This window comes from Ixodes scapularis, unplaced genomic scaffold (genome assembly GCF_016920785.2).
Source record: "Ixodes scapularis isolate PalLabHiFi unplaced genomic scaffold, ASM1692078v2 PGA_scaffold1__304_contigs__length_218370807, whole genome shotgun sequence".
Taxonomy (NCBI): domain Eukaryota; kingdom Metazoa; phylum Arthropoda; class Arachnida; order Ixodida; family Ixodidae; genus Ixodes; species Ixodes scapularis.
The window spans coordinates 166,172,467-166,190,740 of NW_024609846.1; the positions used below are offsets into that span (position 1 = coordinate 166,172,467).

The 18,274-nt window shown below is 45.4% G+C and overlaps 1 protein-coding gene across 1 annotated transcript in view; it reads left to right on the plus strand.

The window, feature by feature from the left end:
• Positions 1-18,274, plus strand: part of LOC8034613 (condensin complex subunit 1) — a 182,994-nt gene that overhangs the window by 102,752 nt on the left and 61,968 nt on the right. The window contains exons 22-25 of the mRNA XM_042290992.1: positions 4,799-4,963; positions 7,596-7,852; positions 13,850-13,949; positions 15,225-15,348. Of these exons, the coding sequence (XP_042146926.1) occupies positions 4,799-4,963; positions 7,596-7,852; positions 13,850-13,949; positions 15,225-15,348 (646 nt within the window). The remainder of the gene's footprint in view (positions 1-4,798; positions 4,964-7,595; positions 7,853-13,849; positions 13,950-15,224; positions 15,349-18,274) is intronic.

An 18,274-nucleotide genomic window follows, 5' to 3' on the forward strand; every position in this document is an offset into this window, starting at 1 on the left:
CTTTTTAATGCGAAAGCATTAACTGGGGGTGCCATGGAGTGAGCCGCGCCAAATGGCAGCGTAAATCTTTTCTCCAAGTAAAGCCAGCTCCCAGCTATGAAACCACGCGAAAAGCATAGACAACGGCACCTAGTTTTCCCGATCCCAAAGGAGCGGAGTAAAGCTGATGAATTTCGGCTTCACTCCCATTGGCTGGCGCACGTCGACGAGGCTCCCATTGGCCGCTGCGCGTCAGTTTCAACGACCGCTCCCCCCATGGCACTGCGTGTCCGTCAGTGCGCCGTTAACACGGAGCGTCAGCGGTCAGCGCACCGAGAAGAGCGCGTGCGCTGACCGGCAACGAAAAGTGTGCAGCAGACGAAATAAAGGAGCAGACGAGCGGTTTGCATGCTTTCGCATTCAGAACTCATAAGTGCTTAGGTGGACCTCGAGCCTTTCTTTTTTTTTTTTTCTCAACAAATTTTCCGGGGGCCCTCCCCAGTTTCCTTCTCAGCCCTTCCTCCTCCCTAATCCTGCTCTCCTTCCTTCTTTCCTTCTCTCCCTCCTTATTTCCCCCTCCTCCTCGAGCGTAGTGCGACGCCAGTTGGATCTGTACCCAAAGCTGTGTTCTGACAAAAAAGTTAATTTTTAGGAATCTGGGCAAACTTTCAGAATATGCTTGTAAACAACCCGGATATGAAACATTGAATCTGCACAACTCAATAAATGTAACTAAAATAGGTATGCCGACTTTACATTACAAGCAAAACAAATTCATTAAATGTCGCGTCTCATGCGGGATTTTTCAGGAGTTACAGAGCAGGTGTACTGATCCATTTCAACACAGTTCTATTTATCCTGAATATTTGTGTAAACATACGGTAAAATCTTGAGAGATATCTCGCCCCCGAAAGATAACCCACCCCTATTTTTGGCACGATATAGTCTTCCTTTAAAAACTCCAAAAGATGGCCCACTTCTGGTAATTGCAGGGCCCTGGCCAATGGTGACATCGGCAGAAATGGTGTTTCTTAGCCACGGCGAGAGATAAGCAGACATTGCTGACTGGAAAAGACAGTTGTCTTTAGTTCCTTGCCCCTCCCTGCAATCACAAGTTTCGTAGGTTGCAAAATATAAAAATTGAATTTTTTAAAACATTTTTGGATTGCACACGGAAAGTTAGCCTACTCCTTATTTTCACCGGATTTTCTTTCAATTTTAGGTGGGCTCTCTCGGGATATTACGGTACATGGATATTCAAGATAAATTGAACTCTGTTAAGATGGACGTACACTTGCTCTGTAACTACTGACGAGCCTCCCGTATGGGAGGCAAAGCATTTAATGTATTTTTGCTTTTTAGAGTGATGGAAATGCTGCACCAAATTGCGCCATGAACAAAAGTTTGCTATATCTTGCACCAAAGTGCTGTCTTTGCTAATAATTGTGCCACACCTGTGCTGAGATGGGCTTAAGCAAAGCAAAAAATACTAAGGTGAAAAGAAGCAGACAAAATCATGAGCCATTCCACTCCGCGAAGGTGGAGGACCAGGGGAGCTGTTTAGCACTCGACACAGACCCGCCTCGAGGAGCCGGCGGTAAGTAGACAAGCGCGACGGGACCGCTACAGCGAGATAGCGGAAGGAAAGGAAATCAGGCATGCAAGCGCTTAGAACGACGACAAAGAGAGGGCGATGCGAGCGAAGACATGGCCGATGCGGCAAATCTTTGAGAAACCTCTACCTGAGAGTCTACTGATCTTGAAAATGATGCCTGTTGATGACTAATCTACTGAATAGACAAATTACCCGACCTTCAAGGAAAATGCAGGGAATGGTGTTACATGCGCCGCACGTGCCAGCTTCTCCAGCAGTAACTGTTCTAAAGCAAAAGCCTAAAAACCAATGGCATCTTGCACGCGCGTGCGTCAACGCTTTATTTTGGTTATTTACTTCGAATCTTTTATACGGTAAAGGGGTGCACATGCAGCGGTGCGAGCGTAGAGTTTTTAGTCACAGCACACGAAAAATCCACGAAACTCTAGCCATAAACAGCTACGCAGCCCTTTTTGCCCACTATGCGCAAAGAAATAAAAGCGATAGCTGTAGTGTGCTTGCGCTATGTGGACAAAAAGGTGTCGTCCGATACCTCAGGACGGAGGTGCAGAGTGGTTAATGCACATTGGTCGTCGTGGATGCCACTGACGAACCTGCCACGAGTGCTCGATGATAGGTTATCTACGACAACAATCAAAGGCAACCAATTGTCAAAGGCATCTGTTGCTTACGATGGCACACTGCCATACTTCAGGGCCTTGGTGGCGCAGGACTACAACCACCGCTTTGCGCTGCCACACCTCGGGGTCTTCGCGGCGCCGTCTCTTGGCCTTTAGGGTGATTTTCTTATAATGAAGGAATACTTATCAAATTTTACACTGGTATAGCATATCTCACACCTATTCCAAATATGCAATCAGATATTGAATATCGTTACTAAAACCAGAGTTGTGGGAGATTAATCTAATTTGATTAGGTCATTTGTTATGGGTCGTTAATAAAAAATTATTCATAAACTATCAAAAACTTTAATGCAACTGCATTCACAAAGGTGTAATTTGTGTGGTGATGCTATTTTAGATCTCACCTAAGCAAGTTATGTTACTAAAAAATGGTTGTAATTAGTGTAAAAGACATGCTTTCTTATTATTTAAGAAAGTAATTAATTGGATAGAACTCTTAAGTTGGTAGACTATAAAAATAGCATCACCGCATACCTCCATTCTTCCCGATTAAAATGGTACCAGACGTGTTAATATTGTCCAAGACAAACTTCAGAAAACTTCTGTAAGGAAGCAGTACTTGTGAAAGAAGTGTGAAGAGAGAAAAAAGCACTTGAAGTATGTGTATTTCTACTGAATGTTCATAGAAAATTAAGACTTCATATATGTTTTTTATATTTGAAAATTAGATAGTGCAATATTATTTTGTACAGAGCTGGGTGTGTATGTCTAAATATCAGAAAAGCCCTTTTATCAAAAATGACTTCTCCCCAACATTTTACCATTTAAAGACGAGCCTCCCCCTTTATTAAGGCATTAGCTGGGGATCTTGTAGCATACAGTGTCTTGTAAGTTGTTACCTTCGCTTCATGCTGGCATACCTGGGGATCCTCATGTCGCCGTGTAAATGCTTCCACTTCACATTGTTGTATCTCAGGATCGTTATGTCGGCGTCTACGTGTGGTACGTATTGGTGGCCTTTCGTTGATGGTCACTGTGGGCGTGACGTCGGTCGCGAGCCGTGGAAGTCAGCCGTTCCTTCCGTGCTCACTCCTGGGACAGAGTATGGCCTTGGCAGCTTATGGGAACACCCAGGGTGTCTAGCGACCGGGAAAACCGGAAAAACCGGGAATTGTCAGGGATATTGTCAAAAAGTGAGCCCAGTCAGGGAAAATGAGCCGGAAACGCCATCGAATGCCCTGAGCAAAGACTTGAGGACTTTGGAGAAGAAAAATAGGCAATACATTCTGCTTAGAGCGGAGCGCGGGCTCTGTTCAATCGATGTAGAGTGTGAAAGGGAACAGCCGACAAATCCAGTCCAAGCCTCGGATTGAATAGGACTGGATTGAGGGTGCGTCACTGGGTTAGATCCAGCTAGAGTTACTAGATTTAGTAACAAATGGGAAAGACTGAGACACCAATACAATCTAAATCCGAAAGTGTGCATCCGGCAGCCATGCTGCCATTCGGTTATTGACGTGTGTGGTTGAGTGTCGTGTTTTCATAGTGTTTCCGGAAGTGGTTTCTTCACTGAGAATGTCGACGGCAAAAAAGTGCTCATTTAATCCGGACTGGACAAGCCCAAATATTTCGGAATATGCAAGTTGGATTAAGCACGTACAAAATTATACTCGCAGTGCTCAATGCTCAATGCCTTGTGTTGTAATGGTCTTTCATATTTAAACGCGTCTAGAGTGGTCAGGGAATTTCACCTGAAATTGTCAGGGAAAACACGGAAAAGTCAGGGAATTTCAAAATAATGATTTGCTAGGCACCCTGAACCCCAGACTTCTCTCTCCTTGCACCATGAAGGGAGAGAAGGGTTTTTTCATCTCCGGAATCCCTGCAAAGTGCCACCCGTAAATATATTGCTTTAAAATAACTTATTGATGGTCGACCCTAATATAGAAGAAGTATGAGGAAAGAAAAATTGTACAAATAGGTATTTCACCGCATTTCTACTAACCGTATAGGTTGTTTCATCTGAGGTTGGAGCACAGTCAAAAGTTCAAACACATACAGCCACAAACACGCAAACTAAAAGCACAATTCACGGGACATTCATTGCACTTACCTAGTTGGTTTAGGCGACGAAAGAACACATACAGGAAGACAGACGTATGCCACGATGTTGTGCTTTGACACTGTTTGGTTGGTACTGCTATTGGCTCACAGCATTGGCTGCACTTCGAATTAAGGTGAAAAGTATAAAGATATCTTGACAACCGTGCTGGCTGGTTGATGCACTGGCAGGTTTGATCACCGTCATTGTCTAAATTTCTAGACTATCTACCAGTCGAAGACTCATTTTATTGTTGCGGAGAGCTCAAGAAACGGAGAGCGTGGCCTGCCGTGTTCATGCACCTTGCTTCGTTATTCGTTCTTTGGCATTTTAGTGCCGCCGTCCTATTGACTGTGGAGCAGTAACAAGATGCTTCGGAGTTGCCACAGCCCGCGTTTCTCGAGCTGCTCGGGCCATTGGCGACGAGGGTACAATATGGAGGGGGGATCCAGGGTCACATCGATTTGTCTTCCGTGGCAGCTTTCTCGGACACGACCACCGAGGTGTGGAGCCCTGCCATGGAGATGGGGACGAACCTGGTCTACAAGCTGTCCTCCCACCCAGACCAGTTTGCCAACGACCTGCTCCAGGGAATAGCGGCCAAGTGCTTCGGTGCTGCGCCCAACGGATACGCCCCGAGCTCCGGTAGGGGGCGGCGAATCCTCTATCTCCGAGGCGTCCGAGCGCCGACCACAACCTTGTTTTTAGACGTTAATGTTGGCGAAGGGGGACAGGAGTCTAAATTATTTTCAAGCTGCAGGTATCCCTCAGGATGAATTACTGTACACCAACACACCGTTTACTAACAAGCCTGTTTTGCCCACACTGAGTGTGGGCACTGCACGATTCCCGCAAGATGAAGCGTCTGCAGTCGTGCCGTGCTGACAGCAGCGCCACCGCAGACGTCGGGGAGTTCAGTTAGTCTATAAACAACTTAATTTTTGTTAAAGAGTCACTTTTGAAAATGAAAAAGTTTCACGAGAAATTAATGATGCAGATAGATCTCCCCAGAGTAACCAAGACTCGGCCTACCGCCCCCAGTCGCGAAATGTTGTCCCTGCAAAATGTTCTCAAAACTCACACTTTATAAAATTCTCGAAATATTGAGCATGCGAAAATAAGGTAGTTTAGAATGTCTGGGGGGGTGCTTTACCAGTTTAAAATAAACATATTTCTTACTTAGATATTTGCGTTTCAGTGCGACCTATTGCGTTACGACTTGTTGCATTTTTCGGAGACACATTGCACGGAGCCGAAGCGAGGCGGCACCAGCGTGCAAATAGCCCTCGAACGCTTCCGGCATTAAACCAGGCTTAAGGTCCCGACTTCCCGACACCATTGCATTTACAAATGGTAACTGTTGCTAATAGGTGACCGGCGTTTGAGCCGGAAGTTTCGTCATTCGAAGCGAGGCACCATGTGACTTCACGCTTCCGGTTCGTCCAGCTGCATCAAGAGCCCTTCTAGGCGTGGTGGCCGTGCTGTATTCGCGGTGAAAATGGCTTACAGTTCCGCGGTACGTTGTTCTAACGCAAGCCATAGAGGGCATAAGATGTTCCAGTTCCCGTGTAACAAAGCATGGAAGCAACGATGGGCCGTCGCTGTTATGCGAGTGAAAGAGCGAGATCACCTGTGACAGGCAAACGTCGGTGACCGTTTATGCGCGGCCAATATTGTTACAGGCCAGTACAACGTGTTCTCTCTTTCTTCGGGTAGGGCCAGCGGGAAATAACGATCTCTAACAGTCTTTTGGCACCCACCAAAAGCGTCTCGATTATTCCACGAAGGGGTGAGCACTGCTTGTCGTACAAGGCATCTGCGAGAACGCGGGATGCGATCTCGCAGGCAATCAGTTCATGGCACGACGTTTCGTCAACATACAGTGCCATTGCCAGGCCGTTTAATCGTTACATCGACAGCTCGGATTACATTTTCTGTGATGAGCCCTTGCAGACTGTTCCCGGGAAGCGGCGTGGATGGGTGGCTTGCTATAATATAAGTAAACAAAAGGACAGGTTAGCTTTTTGTAATATAAAGAAACAAAAGCAAATGGGCAGCACCTTCATATTGACGGATAATAAAGCAGTAGCACGACCCTGCGTAGCTCATATCAAAATCGGTGCTCGTTTGTGTATGCTTTCTTACTCAACATCATTAAAAAAAAACGTGCGGGAAGGGGGAAGGGGGACGGAGGGTTATTGTAGTTCACGGGGGACAACTTAGTTGAAGTACCAAAAACGCGTGAGTGTTAAAAAGCAAGGATTGTCACGTAGTCAGATGTCGACGAAACTAACTTTCGCACGGAAGTGGCGTTTTAATCGCGCGAGAAAACATACTAGCTGAGTTTGAAACGCCGTCTGACCGACTTCTTTCCCTGTCTTAAACTTTTGATTGCCTGAAGATTTTCTTACCCAGGCTTAGGTGTTCTAACAAAGTGAGAAAAGTATGCCAGTCCTCCGACCGGGCATTTCAGCTGGCCGTGTCTTACGGCTTACATTCGCGCCTATTTCAGTCGGTGATGTGATCTAACGCAACCACCAAACATAAACAGAACCCAAATGAAAAACGCTGGCTTAAAAGGAAAACGAAACAACCAACCTGAGTTTTCATGCGAAGATACGGAAAGCGCGGTGCGAGTGCAGCTTGCCGCTGGCCGCACTTGCTCTGCGCTTTCGTGGCCGTTCTCGATGCTTCTGCGTACCGATTAGTACTTAACATATCCGTAGAAGTAAATTGAGACGTTCAGAAGTGTGTAAGTCACCCAGCAGCAGAGGAAGGTGGCCCGGATTGATCGGGTTTCAACACCCGCACACGCTTCCGTAGCCGCCATGGGGCTGCGTCGGCTGCTAGCTACGAACCGGAAGTGAATATTACCCAGAGTTCTTTGAGGCTGCTGCCAAACGCCGGTCACCTATTGCACCCACTGTGCACTGCGGTCCGTTACAGTTTAAGAGTTCCAGACGAGCTCCTCCTGCAAAGTCCCTACTCTTTCCACTTTAGCCAAGCGAATGCCAGAGAGGAGGTGAGGGGCAGTTGCCTGCTCACTGTCGTTCGCTCTGCTAAAGCGGTAAAAGTTGCTAGTCTCGGTTTCTTAGATAGTTGGGGAACGGCGTGCCATACTCTAAGCGTAGCTTGTTTAGTGGCTGTAGCGACGCTGGCATGTTACCTTGTTGTCGGCGGTCGTAGGCGGTCGCTCGTGCTCGGACGCGCACGTTCGAACCAGCCTTTACGACGTCGTAGGGTTCGCGTGGCAAACGACCCGCTCGCATTTCTGCAGGGACGGAGAGCGGGGAGGCGGCGTCGGACGCAGCGACGGGGGGACATGAGGAGTCGGTCCGGTGTCCGGACGTGGTCCTGTGCCGTCTGCTGGCCTGCGTGGGGCACGTGGGCCTGCGCCAGCTCATCTACCTGGACGTGGACGTGTACACCGAGATGAAGCGCCTCCGCGAGGTGGCCAAGGACGAGAAGGAGAAGAGCAACAAGAGGAACAAGCGCAAGTCCTTCTCGGCCACTGGCTCCGGGATGGCCCTCAGTGTATGTGCCGCCCTGTCTGAGCATAGGACCTGCAACGTGTCTCTCACTGGTCTGTTTAGAGCGTCAAAAGAATTGTACAGGCTTGATCATGCTGACAAAGGAGTGCAGAATGGGATAAATGTTGTCAACTTTTTCAGACTAGAATAATCAGGCTGTTAATTACAACTTTGGTAGACTCCCCAGCAAAATATGACATCAATTTTTTGGGTCCCACACGCGCTTCATGTGCTGTTTGTGCAAGATTTGTTTATCTTTTTATTATCTGTTTTCTCCTATCATTTTAATGCAATAACGTCAAGGAGCTTGTGTCGCGGAAGAGCTGGCGTCGGTAGCGTGGGACGGAAAATTCTGATTGGTTGATAGGGTCATGACGTTGCAGCCACATGACCTCACACGGGAGTTTTCAAACAACCCACAACGCTCACGTGAAATGTGACATTACGCGTGGAATGAAAGTGATTAAAACATGACATGTAATGCTAATTAAAAATTGCCACATGTCTCAAATGATTTCACTTTTTAAAGTAATTCAAATACCTTTAAGGAAAAATTTGAGCCGGAGGCGGGATTTGAACCCCTGACTCTTCGGTTGCAAGCCAGACACGCTACCGATGAGGTCACGTAGACACACTTGCATGACTTGGGAACGAACAAGGGTTTATATGTTTAGCAATCGCGTTCCATTCTTAATAGTGAAGCTTAAGCGTTTTCCTGTAATTTTTAAATTAATTTTTACTTTATTCTTTTTTTATTTATCAATGCTATTTGAAATTTATTATTTTTCTTATTTTACTTGATTTATTTTTCTTTCCTAATTTTTTTTATTTTCGTTAATATTGTATTTGTTTCCCTTTATTCTGTTTATTATTCATTTTCTTTATTATTTTTATCCACAACCTGCCACTCTCGCTGGCACTTTTACATTAAAAAAAAAAGGTTGAGCCAAAAGCGGGGCTGAAAGAAAAAGTGAGCCCTGCTTCTATTTGGTTCACTGTACTAATTAGGGATGCCGCGAACCTCCTAAAGTTTGGGTTCTAGAAGGTCAAAATTTTCTAATTTCGCTAAGGTTCGAATTTGAAAAGTTTGCAACTTTAGAATCCCGCTGAGGTTTGAATTAAAAAATATTAAGGATTCTGAAAGTTTGAGTTTGAGGATATAGAATTTTTTGACAAATAGTTAGAAAAACTCTAACATTTCGAATTTATTTAAGGTTCAAGTTAGAAAAGTTCAAATATTTCAATTCAAGGTACAAGTTCTAAAAGTTCTAAAGTTTTGATTTTAAGCTCCAAGTCTGAATTTCACGGATGGAAATCAAATTTGGCAGTTTCAAATTAAGTTTTCGTGAATTCATCTAAAGAAATCGTGAAATGTGCTACAAACTTAACTAAAAACGTAGCCCAGACTATTATGAACTCCTTCCTTCTCAGTTCTGTGGTACTGATAGTGCTACCTGTATCACTTATCATTTGTAGTATCTAGGAAACAAGCATTGAACTGGTTGAGTGGTTCATCGAAAAGCCCCGAAGCAGTCAGGTGAACATACTTCCCACTTATTTGCAAGCTAGCAGCAATCCAGTCAAGCATTGCCTAAATGCAGCGCTGGCATAAGACAACTAAATGTGCAGGACAACGCATTCACATAAAGGCATCCAGGCTTCCCGAAAATTTTTAATTGCTCCGGGCGTTTATTTTTGGCAGGATAACCCGTGGGGGGGAGAAAACACAGGCACAGCGCCCGACACAAGTCGGGGTTGAGGAGAATGCAACCGGACTGAATTAGGGGACCACACTGCCAAATACAGATGATCAGGTCACAACCAATAGTTATCGGGCTAACCATGTTGCCACCGCCTGGAATTTTTCTTCTTCAACGAATGGAGATATCGGCCACACTAAAATGCAGCAGGTTACTTACGATAAGGAAGTAAGCGGCGATTCAGCGTTTGCCGTATCGCATCGGTGTCGCTGTCCATGACACCCTTCCTTGACACGAGGAAATCGAGGGACTTGCGTTCAAAACAATTAATGCTATGAAGGACACTCCCAGCGAAGTGCCTCGGTCGAATTTCGAACCTGTAGATCGGGGATCTGATGGCCTACAGGTTATCTCTGAGCAACCTACGGAGTAGTGCGTGGGAGAGGCTCTCTGCGGAAGTCGAAAGAAAAAGGTGTGAGGTACGAGGCCGAGGTCACCCCAAAGCGGTCATTCAGCGTTTTACAAACGCATCGTTTGTAGCAAGATCAGGTAACGGTAAGACTCCGAGTTCAATTTCAACTCCGCCTCACACATTGACATCTTGTGTTATTTATATTAGTTGCCTCAAATCTATAGGGGCAGTGATGTGACTGCTGCGCCAATTGCGCCAAACTGTGCCAAGGGGCTAACCCTGCTACATCCTTGCTACATTTTGCCAAAATATGGGTAATCTGCACCAAGCCTGCGGCAAAAAAATAATTTCGGTCGCCTTTCAAAATTGAAACTAAACTAAATACCGTAATCGAGCATGTGCGTGTTATGTGTTGCACGCGGCGACCCGACAGAAAGTACCTTGCATCAATTGTCCATCCGGTCTTGAATGGTTTTCCCGCCGTCTTGCGTTCTGCGCTCTCGTCGTCTCGTGGGTCTCGTCTCGCGTCTTTTTAAAAAAAAATATTTTCAACGATAGGGCGGGTGTGTGCGGACGCTCCCAGGCTAGTGTGCTGGGTACCAGCCATGCCGTCATGCTGTGAAACGAAACCACGTTTTTGCATGGCGGGAGTTTGTGAGCTGAAGCACTCGCTCCTGAAAGCAACGGCTGGGTGAAAACTATATTTGGTCCCTGCCTTTCCAGTCACTGTGGTCGCGCGTCGTCGGGTGTTGCCGTCCATAGTCACTGCAGATATGGCGCTTTCTAAGATGAAACTAAGTATCACCGCATGTTCGTCAACATTCCTGTTCTTGTTTAAATGGTACATTACTACAAATATCCCTCTTTAACTCAGACTGCTGTGTCGAAGTATTGATTACCTAGGTTTCTTTCGGTGGCCTTTGTTTCTAGAGGGACCCTGGTTTGTGAAAAATCTGCCGCAAAACAAAGTTGGTGAAGAGAAGTAAGCTAAAGCAAGGAAGGCAATGTCTGCACGCTGAACCCGCACAGCACGCTTGTTTCTCTCGAGTTTAGTCGTTGCACAAAGCGCTCCAAGAACTTTTTGACCATGGCTCGCGATGTCTTGCATCGATGCGCTCGGGTTCTTTTTTTTTTGTGTGTGTATGTGTGTGTGTTTAGCTTGGAACTTGTTTGCCGGCCTGGCAAGCATGCGCCGCTGGCAAGGACGTTTAAACAGACAGGACCCGGCATGACGTCAGCCTGAGTGAACCCGGAAGATGCGTTTAATCCCAGACTGCCTTGCGCACCCGTTCCGAGGCCGTGGGGTAGCGCACCGGCGGTTCGTCTGCTTTCAAATCTGCTCCGGCGTGTGCTTCACAAGGCTAGCTTTCGATGCGGTCGGCGTCCGCCGTGGGCGTCCACGATGCAAATGCTTTGCAGCGTGAGTGTTTATACTTAGTTTCACATTATGTGCGAGCGAAGTCAGAACTGGAAGCGCGAGCCCGTTGTTCTGTGCGCTCCTGGCTTGCATGCGCGCTCGTGCGATCTGCTGCGGCTGTTTATTAAAAAATGCGTTGTGCACCGCCAAGTCCTTCACGGTGCGTCGTCTAGAGCGTCTCAATTCTAGTCACTTACTTTCTGCTGGGCAACCAGGCGTTCGTTTATAATAATCTCATCCAATTCCGACCATACCGGTTTAAAAGTCTCCCGTTAAGCGCTGTTTCAAATAACAGTGGGTGCCGCCATTACTTTCGGTGCACACAGTCGCGTTGCCACGGAAATGTCATCGCAACGCGGTTGTTTGCACCGAAATTAATGGCGGCGCCCACTCACTAGGCTTCCCATTGGTCAAGAAATGCTCGTTGCGGCTCGTGGCCACGCCTACTTCCGTTACACTTCGCTCCATGCATTGGGGATAGGGACGCCACCTCCTGCCCATTATAACCTCCTTGGCCGCTGGACTGTTTTTTGTCGTATGCTCGACAGTTACATTTCGCATACAATTTAGGGAATCAGTTGGCGACGGAGCGGAGTGGCATGGTTTCGGTTTCGAACAAACAGCCGTTGTCTCCGCTCGCACGACGAAGCACGTGCAACTGCAAGCCTGCCAAAGTTGCCGTCACGTGCATGCAAACATGATTGCACGACAGAGGCACCAGCCGGGACGCTTGTGATCCATTGTTTTTTGTTTGCTTACTTTTGACGAAAATCTGGCACTTCGGGAACCAGCAAAACGGTGGCAAGTGGTTTTTCGGAATTGCTCTTCTATGCCTACAGCACTGTACACTGGTGGGATGTCTCAGCAGTAAAGACACAAGCAGCGAGTTCAGTCACGACACGTCACATCAGAACACAACACAACACAACACAACACAAAGTGTTTTTCGTTTGTACAGCACTTAAAACAAATTTTTATTTTTATAAGAATATCTGCTCCAAAAGCCATTTTTGCTGCTCCGAAACACTGTCTTGACTGCTCCAAAAGCCACTTTTGCTGCTCCAAAACACTTTTAGTTGCTGCAAAGGCCACATTTGCTGCTCCCAAACACTATTTTGGCTGCTCTGAAATGTGCTCCAAAATTGCTTCGACGAATCACATCTCTGTAAGGTGAACTGGGTTCGAACTTTGTCGAATTTTTGTTCAGAAGTTCGTCGACCTTTCGAACTCGGCAAATATTAAAGTTTGTAAATCATACAATTTCTTAGCGTAATAAGTTCTAAAATGTTGAATTTCATAAATGGGAAGTTCGAAAACAGTTGAATTTCTCAACACAAAAAATTCAGAAGTTTGAAAATCGTTAAATCCCTTATGTAACAAGTTCTACGTTTCAAAACTTTGCGAACCTTTCGGACCTCCTGGTTTGACCTTCGAACCGCAGGTTCGCAAAAAGTTGCGAAATCTCTAGTGCAGTTCCTTGTTTAGTTGAGTATATGGGCAGCTTTCTTCATTTTTAAACGAAACCTAAGCGTGCCAAATATAATAGCATAGAAAAAGTGCCCAAAATAAACATTTGTGCGAACAGAACGTATTGACAGATGGAACCCCAGAAAGAGCTCTAAATTTACTCAATGGGTGATAACATTTAATTTTACAGCGGAGCTGTTAAGGGCTAGTTTCCCCAGTATCGTGTTTCTCAGCCAACAATTGATGACACGAAACTCTAGACAGTTATCGCCATCTATGTGCGAAGGCAGGAACCAGACAACCGGCTTGCCGGTTGTCTGGTTCTTGCCTTCGCTCATAGATGGCAGTAGCTCTCCAGCCTTTCCACTCTGGCTTGCCGACTTGCGGCCGGCCGGCCATTACTTCATTCCCACCATAGTAAAGCATTTCTGGTCTTCCTTCTTCACTAGAGTGGAAAGGCTGAAAGTTTCTTATACTTGTATGTTTATTTTTAAAATATTATGTATTATGTATTCTTTTAGATTTCTTCAACTCGCTTAGCACTCATTTCGCAACTATGCAAGCATGTTCCCATGAAAACACGACATGAGGCTTTAAGAGAAAAAAATGACGGGATGGCAGCAATGAGCCTCGAAAACGGTACGCCTGTCACCCTAGCTTTATCTCAAAGTTAAATACTTCAAGCACCTTGTTTCCTTAGTATTTAATAAACTGAGGACTTGCCTGGGCTTTGCACTACCGTAAAATACCGAGCATCCGCCCATACTGAGCGCCCATCCCTAAAGGTCGTAACACATGAATAAATATCCGCAGTACAAATATAGATAAAATTTGTGACCTGACATGCACCCATCCCCCACTTTCTTGCAGTTATCTCTAAATTTTGAGTGGGCGCTTGGTCGGTACTTTACGGTAGAGTTAAGGTCCAGAGCAGCTCTGGAAGGTGTGTATATTCGACCTAATGCACCATTTCTTTCCTCATTATTTTCTTTTTTTTTGGAGCAGCAAGAAAATGACAGTGCGGACAATGAGATTTCTGGGCCTGCCAGCGACGACTCGGATGCGGAGCGGATCATCCACATCTTGGACCACGTCGTTCTTCATGGTCAGTGGATCTCTTCTTTTGGTCTTTTCTTTTTTGTCTTTCTTTTGCAAGGGGGCAGGGGTGGGGTCAAAAGAGTGGCAGTGACCCCTAGCACCTGAACAAATTTAAGCACTCCCACAGGCAGTCGGTGCGCAGGCACCCACGGCAAGGGACTGTTTCAGCAAGCATCCACCTCTGGGTCACTAGGCCTAAACGGCACTTAAAAGTGACTGCTTCAAGTCGGAACCGTGAATTCCTCTATGTAAAAGAACATTGTCTCAACAAATTATTTTTGGGGATTTATGCATTTTGGTGCAACTGGGTTCATAAACAAGCCTAGGGCTTGCTGTGAGAGCATTTCATTCGCGAACATAAAATACTACATAAAATAAAACAAAAACACAAGAATAATTAGCTCCATAGCCTACCACTACTCTGGATTTTAGCTATTTTTCGAAATTGTTGTTCACTTGAATATTGAACCTTTGAGCACACTTTTACCTACCGTAAAATTCCATAAGCACTCCCTCTCCCGAGAGATCACCGCAATATATTTTTCGTATATTCACCATTTTGCCATCACTGGTGGTATCTGAACCTGCGAACTGGCAAGAATCATAGATGACGGTGTCGATCTGGTAAAAACAAATAGTTGCTCATTATTACTGTCTGCCGAAGCACCCTTGAGGTTGAAAAATGGGAGCGGACCGACCGCCCTCTCTCTCTCTGCATGCATGCGACAAAGCAGCGCCACAGGCGGTGATTTCACCGTTTCTGCTGTTGATCGCTCGCGCTAATCTTTATAGTGCCAACTACTACCGTAAAATCCCGAGAGATGTCCTACCCCCGAAAGATAGCCCACACCTATTTTTGGCTTAATTTGCTATTTTTTTAAACACCGAAAGATAGCCTACTTCTAGTAATAGTAATGTTGGGATCATCGATGGCCTCGGCGTAAATGCGGCTAAATCACTATGGCGGGATATAAACAAACATTGTTGACTGGAAAGTACAGGTATCTGCATTTTTGCCCCTCGCCACCATAACAAGCTTGGAAGAGACACGACCTAAAAATAGCAATGTTTTAATATTTTCTTGATGGCACATTAAAAGTTAGCCCACTCCATATTTTCAGCTGATTTGCTCTCGATGTTAGGTGGGCTATCTCTCGGGATTTTACAGTATGCGGTTCTCTGTCTTTATCTTTTTAAGGAAATTCGTTAGAAATCTTTTTTTCCCCTCGAATTCGAGAATGGTACCTAAATGGATGCCGCTGGTGCCACTGTTGCCTTGCAGAGGACAGCATCCTGGGCATGATGAGCAAGATTGTGGTGGAAGTGGCCTCCAAGCCCTCCGTGTACGGTTCCCTCCCCGTGCGCATCAATGCGTCCCTCTCGTTGGCCAAGCTGATGCTCATCAAGTACGAAAGGGTCTCTTGCCTAGTCGCCTCGAAACTCCAGCCGTTGGTCTGTTTTTTGACCCACCTCTTCTGTTTACCTCTTCAGTTATGTGGTCTCATCATGGGATTGCATTCCAGCTGTTTTATGTGTCATGCGAGAAAAACGTTTGGCATTATAGCAAACTGTAGAATCGGGCAGAGTAGGGTGATTTGTAAGGCTCGTCACATACAGTAAAACCTCGTTATAACAAAATGGGATATAACAAACTAATGGATATAACAAAGTAATCATAATTCCCCTTGCTTGCTATAGTGGGAAGAAATAGATATTGGCTATAACAAACTAATGGTTATAACAAAACAATTATGACCGCTCCTTCAACTTTGTTATAACGAGGTTTTACTGTAGTGACAGAACCTAAACTTGTGCAGGAAGTGGTCCTGTGCAGGGCAATTCACTTACGAGACCTCTTTGAGGTCGATGGAGCTGTCTTTCGTTGGAGGACGCCCTTAGCCCTCCCCTCTCGCCCGAATAGAAGCCCCGTTTAATGGTGTTTCATCACCTTCAATTGACATGCTTATGCCTTTAAGCTATCTTAAAAACTTTGGAATGTCAGAACTATAGTAGGGTATGTGATTGAACAAGGCATAAAGTTGGGTGAGCTGGTTGATCATCTTCAAGGTGAAACAGCGCAAAAAAAAAAAACGAGACACAAGTAAGACACTAGATAACAGAAAGTATAAAACAGAGAGGAAAAAACACAGACGAGTCCTCTCGTCCTTTCTCTGTTTTATACTTTCTGTTATCTAGTACATCTTACCAACACGCTCGTTAGGAATCTAAGGAAGACATAGCATCGTTTTTCAACTGAAGGTTTCTTCTAGTGAACCAGAAAAAACACAAGGGAGGGAAAGAGAAACGAAAGTCACAAAATAACATATAAACATATTTCTACCACCACATCACCTTCATGCAAATCTGCTATGTTTCTTGATAATGCCTGCTTTGTCATTCCCCAGCGACATCTATGCCTGCTCTAATGCACGAGTCATCCCCACTTCATAAAATTAAAAAAAAAGCTTCATCAATCTTTTTTGGGGTCTTGGAGGGCACAGCACTGTGCCTGTGCCTTCCTTATTGTTTGTGTCTCGTGTTCTTTGTCTCATTTTACCTCGTAGAATATGTGATCCTTTTTTTTTTTTTCTTTTTTTTTTACTTTGTGTTTTTATGTCTACAGTCGCTTAATGATTATTCGGACTTCGCAGGGACCGAAAGAACGTCCGAATAATAGAGCAGTCCGAAAAATCAGCAGATTGAAAAACTTGCCTTTATTGCCTCCAAGTGGGCTTAAAAAATCCGTAAATAGTGCCTTGGTTCAGGTTACGCCTGCGTGCCTTGTTTTAGGTTATGCCTCTGTTTCCGTTCGGCAACTTTCTGTTAGCTTGAGAATCGCTGCCTTCTTCTCTAGCGTTATGGTCGAGTACTTCCTGCGCTTCTTAACGATACATCGTGGCGGCAGAAGGACAGATGAAACCATGACGTCCAAGCCAGCGTTGTCCGAACGAGATGAGAGGCGTAAATCCACAAGTGCAAAATGGCGACTGGCGACGCGAAAGTGGGGCGGAGGCGCGAAGGGATGGAAGGAAACAAAAGCATAATGATGATGACGTGCAGCTAAATGGAAAAAATGGGCTAGCATACCGTCACCTAGCGGTAGGACTCGGGAGTACTCAAGTAGCGCTGCCAAACCAAGCCAGTCCGTTTGCAGCCAACATAGAATTAAAAATGGCCGCTTTTCGGTGGTGTTTCCCGCTGATCGCTTGCGACCATTTTGTCCGAATAATCGAACTTTCGGACTTCAAGCTGTCCGAAACATTGGTCGTGAATATGCACTATTTCTAAGGGGTAAGGCACGGTTCTTCCTTAAGGTCCGAAATATTGAACAAGTCCGAATTATCGGAGTCCGGAAAAACGGTCGGCGATAGACCTTTTCACCCTCCGCCGCATGGGCGCTGCCATCTTGGAATCACGTGATGCGGCCACCATTAGGTTGCTTCAACTTGTTGCTCCGCTCTCCCGTCCGCGCCTTGGCGTATGCGTTGAATTCGTGTTTTTCGTCGCGTTTCACCGCGTCTCTTGCAAGTTGCCTTACTCCGTAAATTGCCTTCCGATGCTTATATTTGCCATGCAATTGCATTACATCATTATGCGCGCAACTTCTGTAGTTGATTTTGTAACATGTTTTGAATATTTTTTTTTACCGTCGGCGTGCGGGATACGTGTGAAAAGGTTTTAGAGGAACAGGAATCAGCGTTAGCACTTGCGCACATTGAATATCGAGGGTTCAAAAACCAATAACTTATGAGAACTGAGGTTTGATTACTAATAAGGGCGGAACATTTGCAATAGGAAACACAATGTTCTTATATATATGAGTGCGCATTGGTGTCAAGGAAGGAAAGAAAAACACTCAGCGTAATTAGCCATGTGTTTTTCTTGAAAACATGGTGTTTTGTAGTTACAACAGATCGAAAACAGTTTATTTTGATTATACCACGGAACTTGTGGACAAGACTCGCGGGAACAAACATTTAGTTTGAATTATTTTTTATGCTAGGAACAATGGTACCTTAACATTAGGCAACTTGTTTGTTTGCAATATCACACCTATATCTGTTTTACGTTCTTAATCGCGTGTGTGATATCAGCATTCGCTTCATCGGTTTGCTTAGGAATTCCACGGAATTGTATATCGTGCTTGGTCCCATGTCCATAGTGTTTCAGTTGCTTGAGTCATTTTTTAATAGAACCATGCAGTTTCAATTAATTTATTTCAACACAAATATTTGAACTTCCCGCGTAAGAAACTGTCACAGACAGCTTGATAGTGCCTATGATTCACAAAATGCGGCGCCGAAAAGAATCCTTCTGCATAAAAATCACCCG